This window comes from Myotis brandtii, unplaced genomic scaffold, assembly GCF_000412655.1.
Source record: "Myotis brandtii unplaced genomic scaffold, ASM41265v1 scaffold13, whole genome shotgun sequence".
Classification (NCBI taxonomy): Eukaryota; Metazoa; Chordata; class Mammalia; order Chiroptera; family Vespertilionidae; genus Myotis; species Myotis brandtii.
Genome location: NW_005354595.1, coordinates 1,529,689 through 1,552,393, shown reverse-complemented (window position 1 = coordinate 1,552,393; position 22,705 = coordinate 1,529,689). Strand labels below are relative to the sequence as shown.

At 39.9% G+C, this 22,705-nt stretch overlaps 1 protein-coding gene across 1 annotated transcript in view; it reads right to left on the bottom strand.

Moving 5' to 3' along the window:
- SVEP1 (sushi, von Willebrand factor type A, EGF and pentraxin domain containing 1) overlaps positions 1 to 22,705 on the bottom strand; it is a gene marked incomplete at its 5' end in the record, with an annotated part of 158,571 nt that overhangs the window by 29,761 nt on the left and 106,105 nt on the right. The window contains 10 exons of the mRNA XM_014534453.1: positions 319 to 474; positions 3,543 to 3,768; positions 4,847 to 7,632; positions 9,566 to 10,238; positions 16,593 to 16,760; positions 17,775 to 17,966; positions 19,172 to 19,256; positions 19,480 to 19,656; positions 20,836 to 20,955; positions 21,389 to 21,562. Coding sequence (XP_014389939.1) covers positions 319 to 474; positions 3,543 to 3,768; positions 4,847 to 7,632; positions 9,566 to 10,238; positions 16,593 to 16,760; positions 17,775 to 17,966; positions 19,172 to 19,256; positions 19,480 to 19,656; positions 20,836 to 20,955; positions 21,389 to 21,562 — 4,757 coding nt within the window. The remainder of the gene's footprint in view (positions 1 to 318; positions 475 to 3,542; positions 3,769 to 4,846; positions 7,633 to 9,565; positions 10,239 to 16,592; positions 16,761 to 17,774; positions 17,967 to 19,171; positions 19,257 to 19,479; positions 19,657 to 20,835; positions 20,956 to 21,388; positions 21,563 to 22,705) is intronic.

Genomic DNA, 22,705 nt, shown 5'->3' with positions numbered 1-22,705 from the left:
AGTCTGACCAACAGACGGCTGGCAGAATATGACCAACAGACGGCTGAAACGCAGGCTTAGTGTCAGTCTTATGGTTGGCATACTAACTTCTCCCTTTACATGGCTTTGATTTTTTTTTAAAATTCAAGACTTACTTTGCTTTTTAGAATTGTAAGTAACCTTAAGTATTCCTTGTAAAGTATTAGTGTAAAAGGCAACAAAGTATAAAGGAATATTTTAGGACCAAAATCAGTGAAACAAATCAGTGCTAATACTAAACATGTTCCCAAGTAGACTGGAAAAACAAATGAATTCTGGTTAGATGGTTTCTTTGCTCACCTCTAATTCATAGCCGGGCTCACACTGATAAATCACTGTGCTTCCAAGGCTGTATATACTGCCAATCACAAACCCATATTCTGGACTTTCAGGTTTCCCGCAAGAAACTGGACTGCACGATTCATCAGAAAATGGTGGCTCCCAGGTGCCATCAAGCTAAGTAACAAATAACAAGTTGTGAGTTATATTTAGGAGTTACATTGTATGAATGAGGAAATATGTCAATATTGATTGCATAGCAGGATGATCTCCAAAATGATAGTCAAAAGGACCTAGAATTTGGTCCTACTTCTACTACTTACTGTCTGTGGCTGTAATAAATACATTAATTATTATATAGTTTTTATAGTCATTACTAAACAATTTTGCACATTTCTTAAGCATATAAAATAAGCATTTTCTTCCTAATAAAATCCATTAAAAAACCAGTAGCAGCAAGGAGTATGTTTTCATTATGATGCATAAGGGCTGGGTGATTGATACAAACATTCTGTGATGTACCAATGCACCCTTGTATTTCACAAAATTCTACATTGTATTTTAAAGTTTATGAGAAACAGCAAATTTTAGGCATACCACTCAAAGTTTAAGAAGATGGCTTCCATTTCTCCATTCCAACTTGAATACTTGAAAACATTCTATTATATATTTTGGAGTCACATAGTTGAAAAAGTATATGTATATCCACATACACCCATATGCTTTATTTCCCGACCATCATGGTTAGAATGAACATTTCTCAGCCCTCTATTTAGGTAAAGTGAAGTAGGCACAGATATTTCCTTAGACTGTTATTCTCTTGCTAATAGTTTTGTCTTCTTTGAGGAAATAGTTCATGAGTTGGATAACTGTCTAAAACAGGATTTGAGGCAAAGCCTTTTATTCTACATATCAGCAAGAAGTAATTATGTATACATATATGCCTGCATCGTAATCAACCATTCCCCTAATGTTGGAAATATAAATTGTATCTAATTTTATACTATATATAGTGCTTCAATATTTCTGAATTAATCATTCTAGGTATTTTTTAGTAACTTTTAAAATGAGATAATATTGTTTTCTTTTGCTATATCTGGAATTTATTTTGGTACATTTTAATTTTCTCCCTAACGGTAAGTTAATTGTATCAGAATAATTTGTTTACTAATTATTCCTTTCTCTACTGCCTTGTGATGATCTACTTTTGACTCATTTCTTCTCTTCTGTTCGTTTTTCCTTTTACCTAGATTTACACCAATACCACACTGATAGGAGTTTTGTAATTCTGTAATTTGTCTTAATTTCAGGAGGAGCTAGTCCTGTTTAGTATTCATTTTTCAGAATTCATATTGATCTTTTCATGCATTTGTTTTATGAACCATAGGACCATTTTGTTATATTACAATAAAATATTTTAGGCATCAAACATAGTTTTATACAATGTATACATTTAAACATTCAGAAAGGGTCTATTCAGACCAAAAACTAAACCAAAACTCAGCTGATTGAAGGTTAGGGGTCATGCGATGTGTGGAGAAAGTAAATGAATTACTGACTTGGAAAAACGAGCACAGACACCTGTAAGGCAGGGTCCTTCGGGCACGTGAGAGGCCATCTCCTCGTGCACACACTCTCAATGGGAGGACACTGAGTGATTCCTGTAAGTGTGCTGAGGCTTTGCTTGGTTCAGAAAGCTCAGGGTCTTTGAAAAAGTTTCCCCTCAAACTGCTTCATCTCTAAATCTAAGAGGGAACATCTGGAACTCTACCAATTTTGAGAGCATGGCCACTTTGATGTTCCTATTCCCGGCAATGTTTGCTTTTAGGCTTGGCAGCAACCAAGCATTGAATATGCATGATTTACAAATGGGAAACTGGAAGGAGAAGGAAATAGTTCCCAAGTCCCTCCGATATGGCAGACATATACTAGACACTTTATTACATTAAATAATGCAATCCTTTCAATGGCAGATATATGTAAAAAAGAAAACAAGGTCACAGAGCCTAAAAATATTTGAGATGAAGTTCAAAGGCATGTTTAATGGAAAAGCCACTCTATACCATGCAGCATTCCTCCTCCCCCTACCCCAAACTCCAGCAAAGGAAGATCATATCAATGATTTATTTTTCTTTCTTTGGTACAACTTCAGGAAGCCAGGAGAAGGGAATGCCCTAGGGCAGTGGTCGGCAAACTGCTGCTCGGCAAACCGCGGCTCTTTGGCCCCTTGAGTGTGGCTCTTCCACAAAATACCGACTTCTGCGCATGGGCCACGGTTTCAATCGCACTGTACCTGCGCGCCCGCACGTGGTATTTTGTGGAAGAGCCACACTCAAGGGGCCAAAGAGCCGCATGTGGCTCACGAGCCACGGTTTGCCGACCATTGCCCTAGGGAGTTGGCTGCCTTCAGTGCTGAGCTAGGCACTTTCCCTCGTTATCTATATAGCTTTTCATACTGATCATATAAGATATGCATTACTATATATTTTTCTTTCTTTGTTTTTTAATGCTCACCTGAGGATATTTTTCCATTGATTTTTAGAGAGTGGAAGAGAGGGAAAGATAGAAATATAGATGTGGGAGAAACACATCAACTGGTTGCCTCCTGCATACACCCCGACCAGAGCCTGAGCCAGGGAGGAGCCTGCAACCGAGGTATGTGCCCTTGACCGGAATTGAACCTGGGACACTTCAGTTCGCAGGCCGATGCTCTATCCACTGAGCCAAACCAGCTAGGGCTCTATACATTTTTCTAATAAAGAAACTAAAGCCCAGAAATTTTAAGTAACTTTCTTAAAGTCACACATCTCAAAAGTAGCAGAATCAGAATCTGACTCTAATTTCTGTCTGTTTCTACAGCCTCTGATCTTTCTACTAGAACTGGAAACCTATTTGGAATCATCAGGGCTCATTTCTATATATAGACTCTTTTGAACATCTATGTGTAGACTATATAACCATATGGCTAATTTTTCGTGAATATCTTGTTATAGATATTTTAATATTTTATTGAACTTTGCCTCTTTTTATTGAACCCTGCCTTGGTATTTTCGTTAGTTTAAAAACAGGAATATTGGAAAGATGTATTTTATTATATTTCTATCAAAAGATTTCTCAAATCCTTTGACATGATTGGAAACATGAGGCATCTTTTTTTTTTCTTTTTAGGACAGTAAGATACTGCTTGTGTGAATATATATCAATGAGTTACACTTACACGTTCTAATTAAGACAGACGATCTTACCCGACATGTCGATATGTTAACTCCCTCATAGGTGTAGCCTTCTGCACATGACACAGAAACTTGCTGATTCACACTGAAATCATCCCCATGAACAAGTACACGTGTGATGTTTGCTGGCAGAGAACATTTTTTGGGACTACAGGAGATTCTCTCAGGGGACCAACGGCCATCTTTCTGACAGGTGAATGTATCTATGTCTGTATCCATCACATAACCTTCCAGACATCTGCAACAGATAGGCAAAAATAAATGCCTTAACGAGAGGACAGTGCCCTTGGTGAACTGTTCTTGACGCTGTTAAGACGCTGTTATACGGCTCAGTAGGTATTTTGTATGCTATACCAAGACTGATGCAAGCCTCAGGTGGAGGCATTGCCATGCAAAAACACCAAGATGATAACCAGATAAACCCTTTGTTATCCACATTAAGGATTAGCCAAGATTAAAGTTGCTTGAAATGTTGTTATTATTGACCTTCATTGTAGATGATATCACTACTGAATTCATGTTTATTCTAAAACAGCTAATAGTTAAAGAAATTCTAGACAAAGTCCAAAGTAGACTCAACTACTAGTAAGAATATAACATAATTAATATTTATTGGGTATTTACTTTGTGCCCAGCACTGTCTTAGGTCCTTTACATAGGATACTTCGTTTAATCCTGATTATTAGATACTATAATGTCACAGTAATATGGCTGTTCAAATTCAAATCAACCTGACTCTAAAACTCTATGATTTAAAAATTTTGCATTTATTTATTCAGCATAAATAATATTTACTTATTAAATTCCAGTCACTGTTCTAAGTGCTCTACAAATATTAACTCATTTAATACTCAAGTCATCCCTATGAGTAGGTACTGCCATTCTCTGTATTCTCATTTTGTAGATGATGAAACTGACACAAGCAAGCTGAGATTTCTACCTAGAGAATCTGGCTCTAGAATTAAACCATTTAATTAGCTAACATTTATTAGGTGGATATGCTTTTTTTTTAAAATTTCACAAATTATAGGCCAAGCAGGAGTCAAACTTGGAGCAATCCATATCTCTACTAAGTGATTTTGACCAATACTTTTCATGAGATTTCTACCTAGAGAATCTGGCTCTAGAATTAAATCATTTAATTAGTTAACATTTATTAGGTGGATATACTTTTTTAAAAAATTTCACAAATTACAGGCCAAGTAGGAGTCAAACTTGGAGCAATCCATATCTCTATTAAGTGATTTTGACCAATCACTTTTCATTTTACAACTCTTTTGCCCTCATCCATTGGAAACTTTGAGTCGTGGTCTTACCTGAGCTTCACTTTACTTTCATAGGTGTGCGCCTCTCCAATTGCCACTGCATTGGCAACAGACGGTGGGGGTCCACAGGACAGGGGCTGACAAACTGGATAAGGCTGGCTCCACATCCCTTTCTCGGTGCAAATCAGATCTGAACTGCCCTGGATGACATACCCAGGTCTGCAGCTGTAAGTTATCACATTTTCTTCCAAAGAGTCACTCTCACTGATGAATGCATTTGGTATTGTTGGTAGAGAACCACAAGACATGTGTTCACAGCGGGGGAAGTCAGCGCTCCACTGGCCATTGGCTTCACAGGTGATTTCAGAAGGTCCCAGGAGCTTGAAGCCTTTAAAGCACTGAAGCTGAGCTGTCTTTCCACAACCCAAATCTGTTCTGTTGACAGTTCCACCTTGAATGACTGGTGTGAAACACCTGCAAGGCTGGCAGGAAGGTGGGCTGCCACTCCAGGAGCCATTGGAGAGACACCTTCTTGAAGGACTTCCATGGAGCTTATAACCGGAAAGGCACTGATACTGTATATGCCCCCCATGATAAAAGGAAAAGCCATTAGGGAAGCCATGGGAAAGGTCTTCAGGAGGTCCACAGTTAACTGGTTTACAGAGAGGAAACTCTGCATCCCAGTTCCCATCTGATTGACAGGTGAGTTTTGGAGCACCGTGCAACACGTAGCCCTCCTGACAGCGGAACACCACTTCCTTCCCAAAGCCATACTCCAGGCCATCCATCACCCCATTTGCCACCTGAGGTGGGGTGGCACAGTTGACAGGCACACAGATGGGGGTGGTTCCACTCCAACTTCCATTGGCCAGACAAACACGACTCCTGGCTCCCTCAAGTAAGAACCCGACATTGCAAGTGTATTCAACCTCTTTTTGGAATGTGTACTCATCTCCTCTCACCTGGCCATTGGCTAAGATTGGGGGTGAATGACAGTCCACAGGAATGCAAACTGGCTCATTCCCATCCCAATGTTTATTTTCTTGGCATGTTCTCCTCTCAGTGCCATTCAACACATACCCGGGATCACATTCATAGTACAACACGCTCAGGTATGTGTAGTTGTTTCCTTTGATGGAGCCATTTGTAACTGGACTTGGTTTTTTGCATGCAATGGCCTCACAGTGTGGGGAAGCACCACTCCACTCTTTATTCTGTAGACAAAGCCTTATGTCGGGGCCCACCAGAATGTGCCCGGGTTTGCAGCTATACTGGACAGCACTGCCCATGGTGGTCTCTGTAACATGCAAAAAGCCATTTTCAGGAGCAACAGGCAAGTCACATTCAATTGAAATGCAGGATGGTGCACTGCTGTTCCAAGTTCCATCTTCCTGGCAGATTAGCACAGGGTTCCCCAGAAGTTCATAACCTGGATTACAGGTGTATGAGACCATGGTGCCATGTAGAAAGCTTGTTGAAAATGTAGCAGGAGTTGAGTTTTCCCAGGTTTTAGCCATTGCTTCCAGATAATGATGAGGGTGAGGAGTCAGATATGGAACTTCCATCAGATCTTCCTCTTGGTCAAAATACCCCTGACCATCCTTGAGCTTAGTATAGTCTCCAAAATCAATTTCAGGAGGGAGACCACAGTCTACGGGTACACATGTTGGGATGGAGCTTGACCATCCTGACTCTTCACAGGTATGCATGGCATGACCAGCCATCTGGAATCCAGGGAAGCAGCTGTAGATGATCATGGAACCATAGCTATAATCTGCACCTTCTACAAAGCCATTTTCAATGGGTTGTGGGGGGTCACAGTGGATGGCACTGCAAGATGGGACATCCACATCCCAATCGCCTGTCTCTAAACAGGTCAAGGTCTTGGGACCTTCGAGCCTGAAGCCTGGGTCACAAGAGTATGTAATGGTTTGTCCAGAGTGTAGGTTTGTGTGAGAGAATTGTCCATTCAAAATCTCCTTGGGCTTTGGACACTCAATGGGTTTACATGTTGGTTTGCCTCCAAGCCAGTGACCATTTTCTCCACAAAGGATGGTAGTATCTCCCACCAACTCAAAGCCTGGCCTGCAGGTATAGAGAGCTGTGCTGAGATAGGCAAGACCATGCACATCAATGATGCCATTGAGGATTTCCTCAGGTTGGGGGCATTCCACTGGGACACATTCTGGCAGTGGAGAGCTCCAGGTACCGTCAGCTTGGCAAAGGATGGTAGAATCTCCTCTTAGGGAAAACCCATCCACACACGAATAGTTGACAGTACTTCCAAAATGAAGAGCAGAAGCAGGAGCAGGGACACCAAAGGCAATTAGGGGAGGTGGGAGGCAAAGAACCATCTTACACACAGGAAAAGAATCATTCCATTGCTGGGATGGCAGGCATTTCAGGACAGAGGGGCCCTGGAGGACATGCCCTTCTTTACAGGAGAGCATCACCACTCCCACCTCCGCAGTCGACTCTTTCAGCACCAGCTGGTTTTCCAGGAGGGGTGGATCTGGGCACTTGGTGGGCACACACTTTTGGTTTGGCTTCTTGTTCCATTTGCCAGATTTCTGGCATGTCCAAGAGTTATCTCCAATAAGTTCATAACCCTCATTACAGAAAAACTGAACTTTGGACCCCACTTCAAAATTTTCTCCTTTCATGTAGCCATTCTGGATCGGGGGAGGTTTTCCACAGCTGAGAGGGATGCACGACAGAGGGGATTCACTGTGCCAGTGGCGATTGGCTTGGCAGACAAATACAGGGCTTCCAATTAGCTTATATCCCGGGTTACACCGATATCTCACTTCACTCTCAAAGACCCTGCCAGTGACATGCTGCATGACAGGGAGAAACAATTAAGTACAATTTGTATAACAGATCTTATGATTAACTAAATACATTGAATAGTAAAAACGAACTAAACTAAAATGCCTAATTTAAAATGAATCAATTAAGACAAGCAAATAAGGATTTATGTTTTTTTCTAATAGGTCCAAATGCTATTTTTAAAATAAGTTCAAAGGACAGTAGGAAGTCAAATTAGGTCATCACTACTGCAGAAATGATTATCACAGTGCTGAGCCCATAAGTAAAAGATAGGTACTAAGTGTCTAAATTGATGGATGAATTTTTAAAGTAATACTGAAAATTGTAAGTTACTTGGTAAGTTCAAAAAATCTTGCTGACCAAAGCAACACTATAGTTCGTTGTTTTAGTCACGAAAGAGTGAACACACAATCAAACATACTTTATTTGTTAATTTCATTAGACAATTTAAAAAGCCAATGAAATATTTTTCATGGATATGGTCCTAAAAGTACTGTCAGAGTTTGATACTAATTTTTAATATACTTTTAAAAAAATTGCTGCTAAAACACAAACAAGGGAAATTAAAAAACACTATTGAAGTTTTAAACAGAATACTTAATATTCATGATCTCAAAATTCAAATAAGTAAGTGTATAATAACAGTTCACTTTTAGGCGGGACGAAAGATGAATTAGTTATGAAACCTTTAAAAGATTACTATGGGTCTTTGTTAGTGATAAAGGTGAAGACTAGCTTCCATGCTGTAATTAACTTCTTGGTATTTGGACATAATTACTTGTTCTTTTTACTTATTTATTGCTTGGGCACCCCTCACATGCGTCAGCATCAGGCCATTACAGACCTAACCTGTACTGTTAAATACTATACTTCCAGTGCTTACCTGGCACCAGTAGGAGCTCCAGAAATATTTGCTAAATGAATAAATAAAGAAAGCCTCCTTACATATACTATAATCCTCTTCCAAAGGAAATCTAATACATTTGAGCAAATATCTTAAATAAATGGCTCTTCCTATTGTTTTGTTGCTTTTGAATATAAAGGACAACAGGTACTATGTATGTGTTGGCCTTTAAAAAGTGTTCAATTTAAATATTGTCTATTTAAAATGGCCCTTGTTTTGAGGGAATACATTTTCCTGCTTTCTTGATGGACTTAATGAGAAGACACATACTAGTGTGAAAGCAGAACATGTGTGGGTGTAATGTAACCCTTTGTCCATCACAGTAAAATTACTTTTAAACCCACTAAAACAAGCCTGCAAGAACTGCATCATAGCGAATAGATGGCTTAATCCCATCTTTTGTCTAAAAACTAGAAATGATAATATATTTCTTTAGACTTTAATTTATTTCTATAAAATAAAGTACATATCCATCTTGGAATAACTTCTATAAAGCAAAATGTATTTTATTAAAGTGGGTTTATTCTAACAATAGTTAGGGTTGAGATACTGCTATTAAGTGCTTCAAATGTGTATATACTAGTAGAATGCAGAAAGCTAATACATTAGAAAGATTCATAGCTCTATGATCTATTCTCCAATATTCACTACATACCGATTTAGCTACTTCTGTTTTTCAACAATCTGTTCACTGGCCCTGCTTTTTTAAATAAAGTATATATATATTTATATTTATTCTATATTCTATATTCTTGATTTCAGAGAGGAAAGGAGAGGGAGAGAGAGATAGAAACATCAATGATGAGAGAGAATCATTGATTGGCTGCCTCTTGCATGTCCCACACTGGAGATTGAGCCTGCAACCTGGGCATGTGGCCTGACCAGGAATTGAACTGTGACCTCCTGGTTCATAGGTCGATGCTCAATCACTGAGCCATGCTGGCCCGGCTGGCCCTGCTTTTGAATCCCAGGTTAGTCACACTGGCTGGCCCTGAAAGTGAAGAAAGCCATGGATCACTTGCTAATCAGTCTCTTACCTCCAGAAAGCCATTCTCAATCTTAGGTGGCTCACTGCAAGATACTGGGTGGCATGTAGGTATGGGGTTACTCCACTGTCCTGTGGCTTCGCAGGTGCTCTTCTTCTCCCCTTTGATGTAGAAGCCCCTGTTGCAGCTGTAGGCCACCATGGCCCCAAAACTGTAGTTTGATCCACTTGCATAGCCATTCATGATGCTCGGTGGTTCTCCGCACCGCACGGGGATGCACTGGATGGACATGGGGGAGGGGTTCCACTCCCCGCCTCTCATGCATTCAATCTTTGCTGAGGTGTTCAGTACGAAACCTTCCATGCATTTGAAGCTCACAACGGAGCCTGCTGCAAATTTTGCTTTGCTTATAGATTCCAAGATGCTGTAGGAAACAGATGGGGGTTTTTCACAGAAGTGAGCTATACACTGGGGCATGGCCTGACCTTCTGGGGGAACCCACTTGCCCTGGGCATTGCAGAGCAGCTGGGAATTGTCTGCCAGGCTGTAGCCATCCGCACAGTAGTAGAATGCAATGTCTCCAAATAACCGATGGGCAGTCTCTGGAGAGGCGTTGTCCACGTGGGGGGGCTCGTCACAGGAGACAGCTAGACACTGCTGGTTACTTCCACTCCACTTGCCACTGGCCAGGCATTCAATGGTGTCAGGTCCAGCGAGGGTGTAGCTATGAGATGGGGGGAGTGGAGGGAGGGAAAGAAACAGTAAGGATAATATTTGAGAAAATGTATTTGTGCCTCTTTATTTGGTTTTTTATTATCTTTCCTATAGCAACTCTACTTTTATTCTTTAAAATAATATTTTTTATTCAGCTGATTGATCACATGATTTTTAATTGGGATATAGAAATATATCTTGATTTTAATATTCATGCTCTTTCAGAAAAGGAAGTGGATTGAAGATTATTGCGATTTAAGGAACTCTAAAACTTGTGACACACGTCTTTAAAAATAAAATGAGTAAGCTATACCCGTTTGACTCAGTTCAAAATTGGAACTTCATCTGTCTTTAGATGGTTTTCGTTGGTTGATTTTATCACTAGTCTTTGAAACAATCTCTTATGAGCCATATGTAGCCTACAAATAGCTCATAGTTACACACTTACTTATATTCAATGAACTTTAAAACAGTGATTATAATTTTAGTCTCCTTAACCATGTGGTTAGCATTGAAAGCTGTGTTCTACATATGGCTCTGCTATTCAACCAGAATGAATTATGCTTAATAACTCTCAGTCTTTTTGTACAGGATGGTTACCCATATATGACATACTTGCAAAAATCTTAAATTATTCTCAAGTGCTCTCTCAATGAAGTAGAACAAAATAGTATGGTATGCAGTATTAGAATAATTATATCTGAGTCATTCTTATTTTTATTCACACTCTCTTACTGAATGGAAAGGTATTCAGTCTATCATTTTGATATTAATAAAGGGTGAGGAGACCAAAATAATGGGGTACATAATTCAATCTGTTTAGACATATTAATTTCTTCATTTTATAGATGAATGAATGATTATGTAGACAGGTTAAGAAACCTGCCTAGAGTCACACAGCTACAAGCAGCAGTTAGGATTTGAAGTTAGTTTATTGGATTCCAACACTTATACCTTTTCATGACATTGTTCTGTCTCTTTTCCTCTTTTAAAATGGTTAGACAACTTGTGGGCATCCTTTGGAAACTGTATTGCCTTATTACAACTACAAATTATTTGACCCACCTTTCAGGAAAGATTTTTAAGTCATTAGTTAGCAAACATTCTCCTGAGGTCCCTTTGGGTATTATAAGAAATTAACTACTAGAGAGAGGTTGGAATTCCTTCACCCTAGCAAGCAAGGTTTATGAAATCTATGAGATCAAGGGAAAATGATAGAGCATCAGCAGAGGTGTGTGCATCCACCCTACCTATGATCACATATATTACTGTCTCAAAATGAACACACTCTGACACCCCCAATAGCTGTGCTCTGCCTCCAGTTAGAGTCTGCTGCATTCATTGTTTTGGATAAGCATCGTTCTTTGTATAAGAATCTGAGCCTAATGCATTTTTAGATGGCTTTTGTCTTAGAGGATCTAGGAGATATAAAAAAACAATATGCTAAAAACATAATTTTATTTAAAAAAAACATTATCCAAGGCCTGAGTGCCCAGGTTCTATTACTTCTGTGTAGGATGTGCTCTGGGTAAAAATTCCATTCGTAGAGGCTCCTGATGTTTTATAGCACAATTTATATCCCTTGCACACTTTGAACCATGCATCATTACTGCCATGGGTCCCTTGATGTTGCTAGCATAAGTCATTGGCTAAAATGCACAGACATCACCTGAGACATCCCTGATTTATTAGGATCCATCATGCCATCTATAAAATGCTTCCTTTAGTTAATGGGACCAGCTGTTCTGTGGCAGAAGCATCTGCCTCCAGAACCTTCCTTATTCCTCAAAGCCTCTTGAGGACACAAGAACTGTGCTTTGTAATTTGGCAGGACTCTGTTAGACCTCTGATCCCTCATCTTCTGGAAAATCTCCACCAACCAGTCCTCCCTAGTGGAAAATCACAGCAAAGCTCTTCTGTAATGGAATGGAAAATTACCACTAAATACATAGATTTTGAATGAATGAATTTAAAGGATGCATTTTTGATACTACCCATGACTTCTTAGGTCTTATATTATTTCTTTTTCTGACCTACAATCTTGACTTTTCTTTATGATTCTCAGTCAACATTTAGTCATTAAATAATTTAAGGGCCAAACTATGTGCTAGAGTCACTTACATAATTTAGCAATCATGCTATGTGCTAGAATTACTTCCTTAGTGCACAGATGCAACACCAGTACGCTTACTGTTTACACATCTGTGCCACTCCCCCCCCCCCTTACCTGGTGCATTGTAGGCCCCTTCACACATAAAGTGGCTGCTTAAAGGAGAAGTGATTGATTCTATCCTAAGACTGAAAAGAGGAAGGCCTCACAAATGAAAGGCTTTTGAGTGGAGTCAGAGAGAAGTTAAAAAGGAATCATTCAAGGCAGAAAAGTAACATGAGCAAAGAAATGGGAGTGTGATATAGCTGGGGCATCTGAGAACTTCCAAATAGTTAGAAAAGCATATGAACCCCCAGAAAAGGAAGTGGTGAGCACTAGAAGTGTGTATTTTGACAGATTGTGACAGTTGATGGGCGGAGATGTGGTAGGCACAGATTAACTGGAAGTGGTTTTTGACAAGAATCTTAGATTTTATCAGACAAAATGTCACTAGAACAGAAAGCTATTTAAGTGGTTTATTAACCACATGACCTAAAGAGTATCGATGCATAGAAGTAAGCTAGGTGGGAGTTTCACATGTTGGTGAAAGCCACAAAACTGTCCTTAGCCTAGACGTCCACCAGTTTGTTAGCAACTCATAAATGTCGGGTGGGGAGAAAGAATTGTTTTAGGCCAGTTCAGGGTTTCTAATTCTGCAAGGCAATATTTAACGAAGAGAAGTGCGGATCTGAGATTGAGCTGGCTGACATGTCTGTCTTCCCCAAAGGAATGTCTGTCTCCCAGCGCTGCAAGTTTGGCACCTGAGCCAGAGTGGAGCCTCCTTTTCCAGTCATGGAAATGTGTGGAGGGGCTGGGATCCGTACTGAAGCCTCCTAATGAGCTCCAATGAACGAGCTGTAGGAGAACCTGGGACCAAGCCGGCACTACTTGAATGGTTTGCCTTTCAGAGGAGCAGAGAAATATATGGAATGGCTTCAAGAGTGGAGCTAAAGCCAGTGCTTTAGATGAGATAATATCTTTGTAAAAATAATTTTTTTTTCAGAGAAAGAGGGAGGAAAGAAGAAAAAGAGAGAGAGAGAGAGATTTGTTGCTCCACTTATTTATGCATTCATTGGTTGATTCTTGTATATTCCCTGACCAGGAATGGAACCTACAACCTTGAAATAAGGAGTAAAAGAAAGACACAAAATCTTATTTAAAAAGAAGAGACTATATAACAAGAAATATTTGAAAAATAAACAAATAGAAATTCTAAAACGTATAGAAAATAATTTCTGAAAATTAATGGACACATTCAAAAATAGATTACACATAGTAGAAAGAAACATTAGTGAACTGGAAGAAATATGTGAGGAAATTACCCAAATGCAACAAAAGCTTATAAAGAGATGGAAAATGTGATAGGTCAATAAATATGGAAAATAGAAAGAAAAGGTCCAAAGTATAATCTAATAAGATAAAAAGAAAGAAGAGAGGAAGTAAAGAAGAAGGAATATTTGATGTGAAACTGGATGAGACTATTTTAAAATTGGTGAAAGACATCCATTCTCAGATGTAAGAAGTGCAATGTGTCCTGGACAAGATGAACAAAGATAAACGCACCATTAGTCACATCATAGAGAAACACCAAACCAACAAAGATAAATTAAAAAAAAAATACCTAAAGGGACAACAATTCAACAAGAGTTTCTTCATTCTCAGCGCTATTAACATTTTGGACTAGACAATTCTTTGCTGGGAGTAGGGGGCTGTCCTCTACCTTGTAGGCTATTTGGCAGTATACCTGGACTCTATCCACTAGATGCCAATAGCACCTTTCCTCCAGTTATGACAACCAAAAATGTCTTCTGACATTGCCAGATGTTCCTGGAGGGCAATATTGCCCCCAGTGGAGAACCACTAAATTAGCCTCTGATGGAATTCTCAATAGCAACATTAGAAGTCATAAGGCAATGGAACATCTTCAAAATGTTTGTGGGAAAAATACTATTAATGTAGACTTGTACACCCAGCTAAACTATAATTCAAGAGCAAGGGTAAAACTATTATTTTCTGACAAAGATTGTATAATTCACTATGTCCTGCCCAAAGAAAAATATAAAGGACAATGCTTTAGGAATTAGAAACACAAAGTCCAAAAGGAAGGAATGGGATGCAAAACAAACAAAAAGCAAAGCTCCAATAGTGACGAAGAGATTAATAAACACATGAGTAGATCTAAGTAAGCATTGAGTATATTAAAAATGACTAATTTGGAAAGTTGTAAGAAAGAGGGGAAATAAAATGTAGATAATGATATGACATTTACGATGAGCAGGGTGATAGAAGTTAATGTTTTCCAAGATCTTTGAACTGGTCAGGAAGAAGGAAGAGATGCTGAGGATGATCTCAGGGTAGGAAGAATTTCTTGAATTTGGCACACACTAGAAACAGACTATAAAGAAAACGACTGATAAACGTCAAACACTATCTAGCAATGTTAAAAATGTGCATATCATATGATCCCACAGCTCCAAGTCCTGGTGTTTAGGCCAGAGATATTCTTATTGACATGTGCCAGAAGACATGAGATAGTTCCTACGAAAGTCCTTTGAAAAATTTAAAACCCTCTACCAATGTACAGACTTGTTGTAATGATTTTCATTATTGTCTTTAATTCTCCTTTTAATAAATCCCTTTTGTATAATATATAGATATAACATTAGGCAGATACAGAACTTTTACGAAATGTTATAAGTGAATGATTAGTGACAAAAATACACATAAGATTTGTGAAGGAGAAAAATGTAAATTTTATATACAGTGTGATCTTTAATACTAGGAAACATATGCAAAGACAAAATTCTGGGAAGAAATATAGTAAAATATCACTACATTTATCTTTAGGTAATTTTAAAAAATAACCTTTTATTTTCTAGTTTTATATGGTGACAATGCCTCACTTTTTAAATGAGAACAAAAACAAGACACTGTCAATATTTAGTTATTATTTGGGACATTTATATTTGATAACATTTCACAAAAACGACTAAATTTTATTAGTCTATGTGGTTTATTCTGAAGCAGTTTTTAAATGAGTTTTTAATCTGCCAGAGAGAGATGGAGCCATAAGAAGCTAACTCCTGCACTGGTAGTTTAATATTAAAGCTTTCCTTTTCACTTAAGGTGTTAAGATTTGAGATTTGTCTGCTATTTATGCAATTTGCAACAGAATGTCACCACCTGCTGGCAGGCCTGTAATTGTGGGATGGTCTATCAAGTGAAATGAACTTCAACTTCGATAATTGTACAGAAACTGTACCCTCTCAGTTGTGCTCCAATCATCATAATAATGGCAATTTTTGTTGAGTTTATTAATTTTTTCTTGCTAGGCCAAGCATTATATCATTTTATTCCTTGAATTATCTATAAGAATTATGATCCTTTAATGAACTCATTTGATGTAGGAAATCAAAGCACAGAGAGGTTACACAATTTTCCCAAGGCCACACAGTTAGTGAATGCCAGAGCCTTACAAACCCAGGCAATGGCAACTTCCTGTGGTTCCTGCTTCCCACTGTGTGAAAAGCCACGATGGTAAATCTGGAGTGTGAAAGCACGACTCATGGTGAAAATGTTCATTGAGGAAGCCCGGGGGGGGGGAGGGATGTCGGGTCACCTGGGATTCAATTACCCCCCAATTCTTCCTGGCCTGTCTGAGACACTAAGCAGATCACCCATCCAGAGTGACCTCTCCTTTCTCTGCACCTCACGGGGCTTTTGTGAGGATCATTGGAGACATTGAGGGTAAAAGCTCTTTGTAATCTGCATCCTGTTTTGTTTTTGTTTTTCAAATTCATCTCTGAATTAAAATGAGATCTTTAAAAATGTAACAGCCTGAAACTGAGTATTTTTTTCTTAAAGACATGTCATCTTTCTGTTGTGATTTAAAGTCTTGCCTTTGGTTTGCAGAGGATAAATGCTTATTTAGCTGTGCTTTTTGCATCTTTAATTAAAGTGTAATGATATTTTCCACTGCATTGCCCAATGTCCATTACTCAAAGCCCAGTTTGCTAAATCACTCTAATTCCAAGCAAACATGGTTCCCTCAGGAGAATATGCTCCCTTTCTGCTGTCAGGGAATAAGAGCATAAAGCTCTCCTTGGCTTTGGCTGACAGGAAATGTAATTTAACGTTCAGGGGAGCCCATCTCCAGTCGGGAGCCTCCCTGCCCTCAGCAGCTCCCAATGCTCCTTACTGCACAAGGTTACTCACCCTTCTTTGCAGGTGTAAGTGACGGTGCTCCCCAAAGTGAAGTTACTGCCGGTGATGACAGCATCTCTGATGGCAGGAGGCTCTCCACAGAAGACAAGATGACAGGTAGGTGGCGCTCTGTCCCAGTTGCCGGATGCCGAGCATTCAAGGATGGAAGGGCCCTGTAAGCTACAAGAAAGAATGACAGCGCCTCTTTCATTGCCTGTTTATTTCCTGCTAAGGCATTGAATCAGGAAGGACTTAGAAGAGAACAGGGGACCCCTGAGGAATCTAAATACATAAATATAAAACTTCTTCATATTTTATTGCTTTATATAAAAGGAAGGGAAACCTGAGCACACTGTAGACCCTTAAAAACAATGAGTGGGCTAAAACAACATAACTTGGTGCAAAATAAAATGTGCTCATTGGTGGTGCTGTAGGGCCCTCCAGACCTTGTGAGTAGGTTACCTAGATCAGAAGGGCTTAGCAGGCTGGCTAGGAGACAGACACCCAGGATTACTGAGATGCTCAGGGTCACTGAGGTCAAAGAGCACTATCCTGGCCCTGAGCCTGGGATCTGAACCGTGTTGCTCATGACTCTGACCCCTGGTCTCCCTCAGATTTTGCAAACCTCGCCTCCTGTGGCATGGCTCATCCATCTTTGCTTGCCAAACTGATTCTGATTGCCTGTATTACTCACTCCACGTTCTGTGCACTTGATCTGTTTCACTTCAGATGCTGTTGCCCAAGTTTCTGATCACAGACTGATTCTCTCCATTGTCCCCTCTGTTTGTGCGCCCCTGGACTCCTCTCCCCCCGCCCCCACAACACACACCCTATTATTCAAATTACCTTCTTACAGTATTAAGGACCCAGGCCCTTAACTTGACATGCTTTTTATAACATCCCATGTGATGATGATATAAGCTGGGTAAGTCACTTACCAAAAAATCCAGGCCTTGTCTTACACGTCACAACACTTTTTGCCTTCATGTTTATTGTCTAAATGCTTATAGCAATTGAACTAGAGTTTCCAGATGAAATATTTCCCTGGGCATTCACTGTAAGCTAGGTCTCAGGAATCATACCAATTTGAGAAACTTGTATTGAAAACCAGCCAGTCACATGCAAATGAAACCTACTGAGTAAATGGTGAGTAACGGGTATTGTAGAAAGCTTGGCTGGTGTCGGTGGACTTACCTGTATCCACTCTCGCAGGAATACGATGCAGTAGAAAGGTAGGTAAGCCCGCTCAAAACGTATTTCCCATGGTTTATATTTTCAGGGCTAGAACACTTGATCGGTTCACACACAGGAGGAGAGTGACTCCAAGAACCGCTAGCAAGACAGGATGACTCTTTATCACCCTCCAGAGTATATCCTTTATTACACCTAAAGGAGATAAAGGAAAAGGACAGAATATAATTTGCTTTACTTCCCATAATTTTATCTGTGCCCAAGCTCCCCCAAAATATTGAGAACTTATTCATATTGGAAGAGTTCTTTTTTCCTACTGAATAATGCTTTGAAATTATTATTTTTTATGGTTCAGTACTGTACATCTTCCCCACAGGGATCTTGCTGGGTGATAAGTAGGACTACAGATTTAAGGATTTGGCTTGCCTCCAGTTTGTGTCATGGATTAGCAGCTGCAAACAGAACATTCTTGGTTTGAGAGTGGTCTGGTCTAGTATTAGCCCCTGTAATATTAGATTTTAAACATTAGATTTGGAGCCAAAGCTTGCTTATTTGCTTGCTTGCTTATTTATTTATTTATTTTGATTTCAGAGATGAAGGGGGGGAGAGAGAGAGAGAGAGAGAGAAACATCAATGATGAGAGAGAATCATTGGAGATGAAGGGAGAGAGATTGAGAGAGAGAGAGAGACATCAATGATGAGAGAGAATCATTGATCGGCTATTTCCTGCACGCCCCACACTGGAGACTGAGCCCACAACCCAGGCACATGCAAGACCGTGAATCAACCATGACCTCCTAGTTCACAGATTGACACTCAACCACTGAGCCACACTGGCCAGACCAAAGCTCCCCTTTTAACCAAAGATATTCATTAGCTTGCAGAGCTTTCGTACATGGCATCCATTCTTAAAGCTTCTCAAGGAGGTGCTGGTGGCAGTAACAGATTGTGGTCTAGGGATTTAATCCTACCAGACCTGAGGCCCTGAACCTAACTGTCCCCTATACCTGGGCTCCTGAGCATTAAAGAGGAAAAACCAACATGATACAGAAAAATGTTAGTTACATGCAAACAAGTGGTTAGAATAAGATGGAACTTGGAGACACTGTAGAAAATAGGTCTACCTTTCATCTACCTTTCATCTAGCGCCAATATTCCACCTTTGTGTGGAAATTACCGAAAAATCGGTACAGCTGTCTGGTAGGGTTAAGGATTCTAGATATGACTACCCTTGGATAGATTATTGCATTCAATTTCTTCACACTACACACAACCCGGTTAATTCCATATTAATTCAAAACCTTCCTCTGGGACTATTCTTCCTCCTTTCTCCCAGTATTATATCACTGCCAGCAGTCACCAACAACTTCTACAATGTCATTTCAATCTTAGACGCTTACCTATATATCACTTTACTGCCGTAGGTAAATGCTGATCCATCAAGGGCACCGTTTTCTGGAGCAGCTGGTGCACCGCAGGAAATAGCTGTAAGGACGAAACACAAAAGCATTGCTTTTTTTGGTGAAGGTGTGCAAAGTCTCTGAAAGTTCAAGGACAGCTCTAGGTTTTCTTGTCATGTTTACACATAAGCCTAACAGCTGGGTTTTAGATACTAAGAACATTGACGCAATACAATCCTTGACATTTCTAGCCCGCAGATGTCTAGGATTGCCCAACACCATAAACGTGGGGAATTTACTCAACATACCTTCACAATGTGGTATCAGATGGCTCCATTCTCCAGACTCCGAACACGTGATTTTGTTTGCGCCCATCAGCTGGTATCCTTCCTCACAAGAAAATGTGACTTCGGCACCCACTGTGTAAATCTCACCAGAAGAGTGGCCATTTTCTGGATTTCTTGGAGCCTTACATTTTATTGGTTCTTGAAAGAGAGAAGCAGTTTTGGGGGAACAGTAAGTGGCTTTCACATAACCATCCAAGGTCTCACAGCAAAATAATTCCACTACAGGTTAGGTACCAGTTAGATCCTGAGGAAAAGGCTTTTGAAGGCAGGCACATGAAGGCCAGAGATATGATGAATGATTAGACCAGAAAATATATTTAATAGGAATTTAAACAATATTTTGAAACAGCAAAAAATGTATAAAAATTTATCTGGCCGAATTGGCAGGTATATACTGGGAGGTAGTGGTGGAGCCAGGGCATGGCTTAAGAAGGATTCAATCCCTTTGACTTCCCCTAACCTCATACCCATCATTCCAGAGTAACTGACGTTCTCTCAAGCTCATCCAAAGCACATTTAGGAGAAGTCTCCAGCTTCACTATTCAAACAGACTACAGATGGTGAGCCCCGACCACTTGCAAATTTGGGGTCAGTCACCACTTCTAGGAAGGGAAATAAGTTAAGGGGAGATGTGCGGCTAGCTCTGAGTAACAGAAGTGACTAGAATACTTCAATTCTCCAAAAAGGAAGAGATATTGATTCAGTTTTTCTGAAGAGCACTTAAACGTTAAGGACTTTAAATGAAATGCTCTCAAAAAGTCAATGCAATTATAAGACAGGTTTTGAGAATTATTCTTTATTATTTGCTGGTAATTGCTTTCTCATAATAAATGTAGAAAAATACTGATGGGTGGAGAGATGGGTATTATCAAAGTTATCACAACATATAGAGATGTGGTAAGGCAAGATGTCTATTTTTTTTCAATGGTATTATTCTGTGTGGCTGAGGCAGAGGAAAGATACTGACGACGAAGATGTGATAATGCATCTTTCTTGTTCTGACTGAGGCAGTGGAAGCCATTGGTTATATTTCTAAATTCACTCTATTATTTTCTACTCTGTAGACATTTCTTCAATAGTTGGGTGATACAGCTGGCTCTCAGTTTTGTTGTTCAGAACTTGGGAGGTTGGGAGAGGCACAGTGCTAATTTAAAGCACCTTTAGTTGTTACTTATGTGTTTTTTTAAATTTGGTTTATCTTCCCCATCTCCCCTTTGATGTTGAAAATATTGTCGTATTTTCAAATAACATACATTGGAAATATATACTTGAATAAAAAATTTAAATAAACTTACCAATTACACATATACTAGTTACCTGCACAGTGTTTACCATTTCCCGTGTAGTGAGGGTTACACAAGCAAGTGTAGGACCCATTCGTGTTCAGGCAGGAAGCATATTTGCTACAATCGGATCCAAGTGCACATTCGTCAACATCTAAAACGAAGACAGATCACAAAGAGCAAAGTTAATTTTTCTTATGTATCAAGCATTTGTTTTTATTTTTAAATCATTACATATCACTTAATGTATAACACTATATTCTTTATATATATTTTAAATAAAATCATAACCACATTCAGATATATAATAAAAGCTATTATTTCTTTAGTTTATAGATGGGTAAATAGAAGAACAACAACAAAAAAACCAACAACATAAAGATACTCTTAATATGGAGCCTAGTAAAAATTTAAACTTTTTTGGCACCTCTATGCTCAGCTGCTTTGTCACTGCGGTTGGCCCAGAGCTTACTGGGATGAGATGAAGTTAACAAAGAAATACCATGAGAGAGTCTCAGGGGTTTGGGATGACTGTCTCCTATAGAATTTGACTAAATCAACACAGTAATTGTCAAGATTTATCTCACCAATGCATGATGGTGAAATGCCATTCCAGCTCCCATTATCCGTACAGAACATCCTTGAATCACCCAACAAATAGTAGCCATTGTTGCACTGGTAGGTCACTGTGCTGCCAGCATGGAAGTCCTCGGCTGAATAAAAGCCATTCTCCAAAGAGGGTGGCAATCCACAGCTAATGCCTATAATGTGACCAGGAAGAACACAACCACGTTAGGGACAAATGCGTAAGGGACATTTTATTTATTGACGGGTAGTTGCGTTATGCATGAATTTTTCATTGCCCAGACACATTAGATGGAGAGTGCTCTAGGGGTGGTAGCACAACCATCATTGAAAACCATCTGAAGTCTAGCTGAACAGAAGTTCTATAACAAAAGATATAAAGAAAAACCCACATCAAGACTGGTAGGAGGGGTAGAGAGGCAGAATGGACTGGTCCCACACCCATGTGTGGCGATTAATAATTGGGAGGGATCTCTTGGCTACAGAGGTCCCCCTGAGAAACAAAGGGCCCCAGCCCCACACTAGGCCCCCAGCCCAGAGTTCTAGTGCCAGAAAGAGGTCCCATAACTTCTGGCCATAAAAACCAGGAGGGATTGTGCATGAGTGAGATGGAGGGCTGCCTGAGTCCCAGCCATTTCTCTTAAAGGGCCCACACATGGATCTGCACAGACTCATTACCTCTGAGGCCCAGCCACTATGGCGGTAACTCCAAAAGCACTAGGGACAAACAGGAAGAACTAAATTGTTTGGCTTCAGGGTGAGGGCTGGAGGGGCAGCTTTCTCCCAGACAGAAGTGCTGGCAGAGGCCATTCATTGCTCCTTTGCTGAGACCGCCCCCTGCAGGTGCAGGACTGCACCTTTTCTGAGTCTCCATCAACATAGCTAACGCCTCCCAGGTTTTTCCCTGACAACTCACCCATCTAAATTTTGGGCCCACCTAAGCCACTCCCAATGGCATTTCCAGATAAGAGACCTGTCTTGACTCTTGCTGTGGACTTTCTTAAAATCTCTCAAAGGTCCACAAATCCCATGCAAGCAACACCTGGCCTTGGGGTGCCCTGTACCTCCTGCTAAGGGGCCCGAGCCCCGCACTAGCAGCAGCCAGCCTCAGTTTGCAGCTGGGTGGTCTCTCTGGATCTTCATTGCCCGCCACCCTCCTGGTGCCCAGCACACAGGGTTCATTGCACAAAGGAAGCACTCAATGAATATTTTCTATATTTGCTACTGTAAAGTATCTAGCTTTTACACAGCATTCCTGAAAAGCGTTCTTATGGTTCCAGTATTTTTCAAAAGGCACTAAAATGCCTTCAACAAAGACA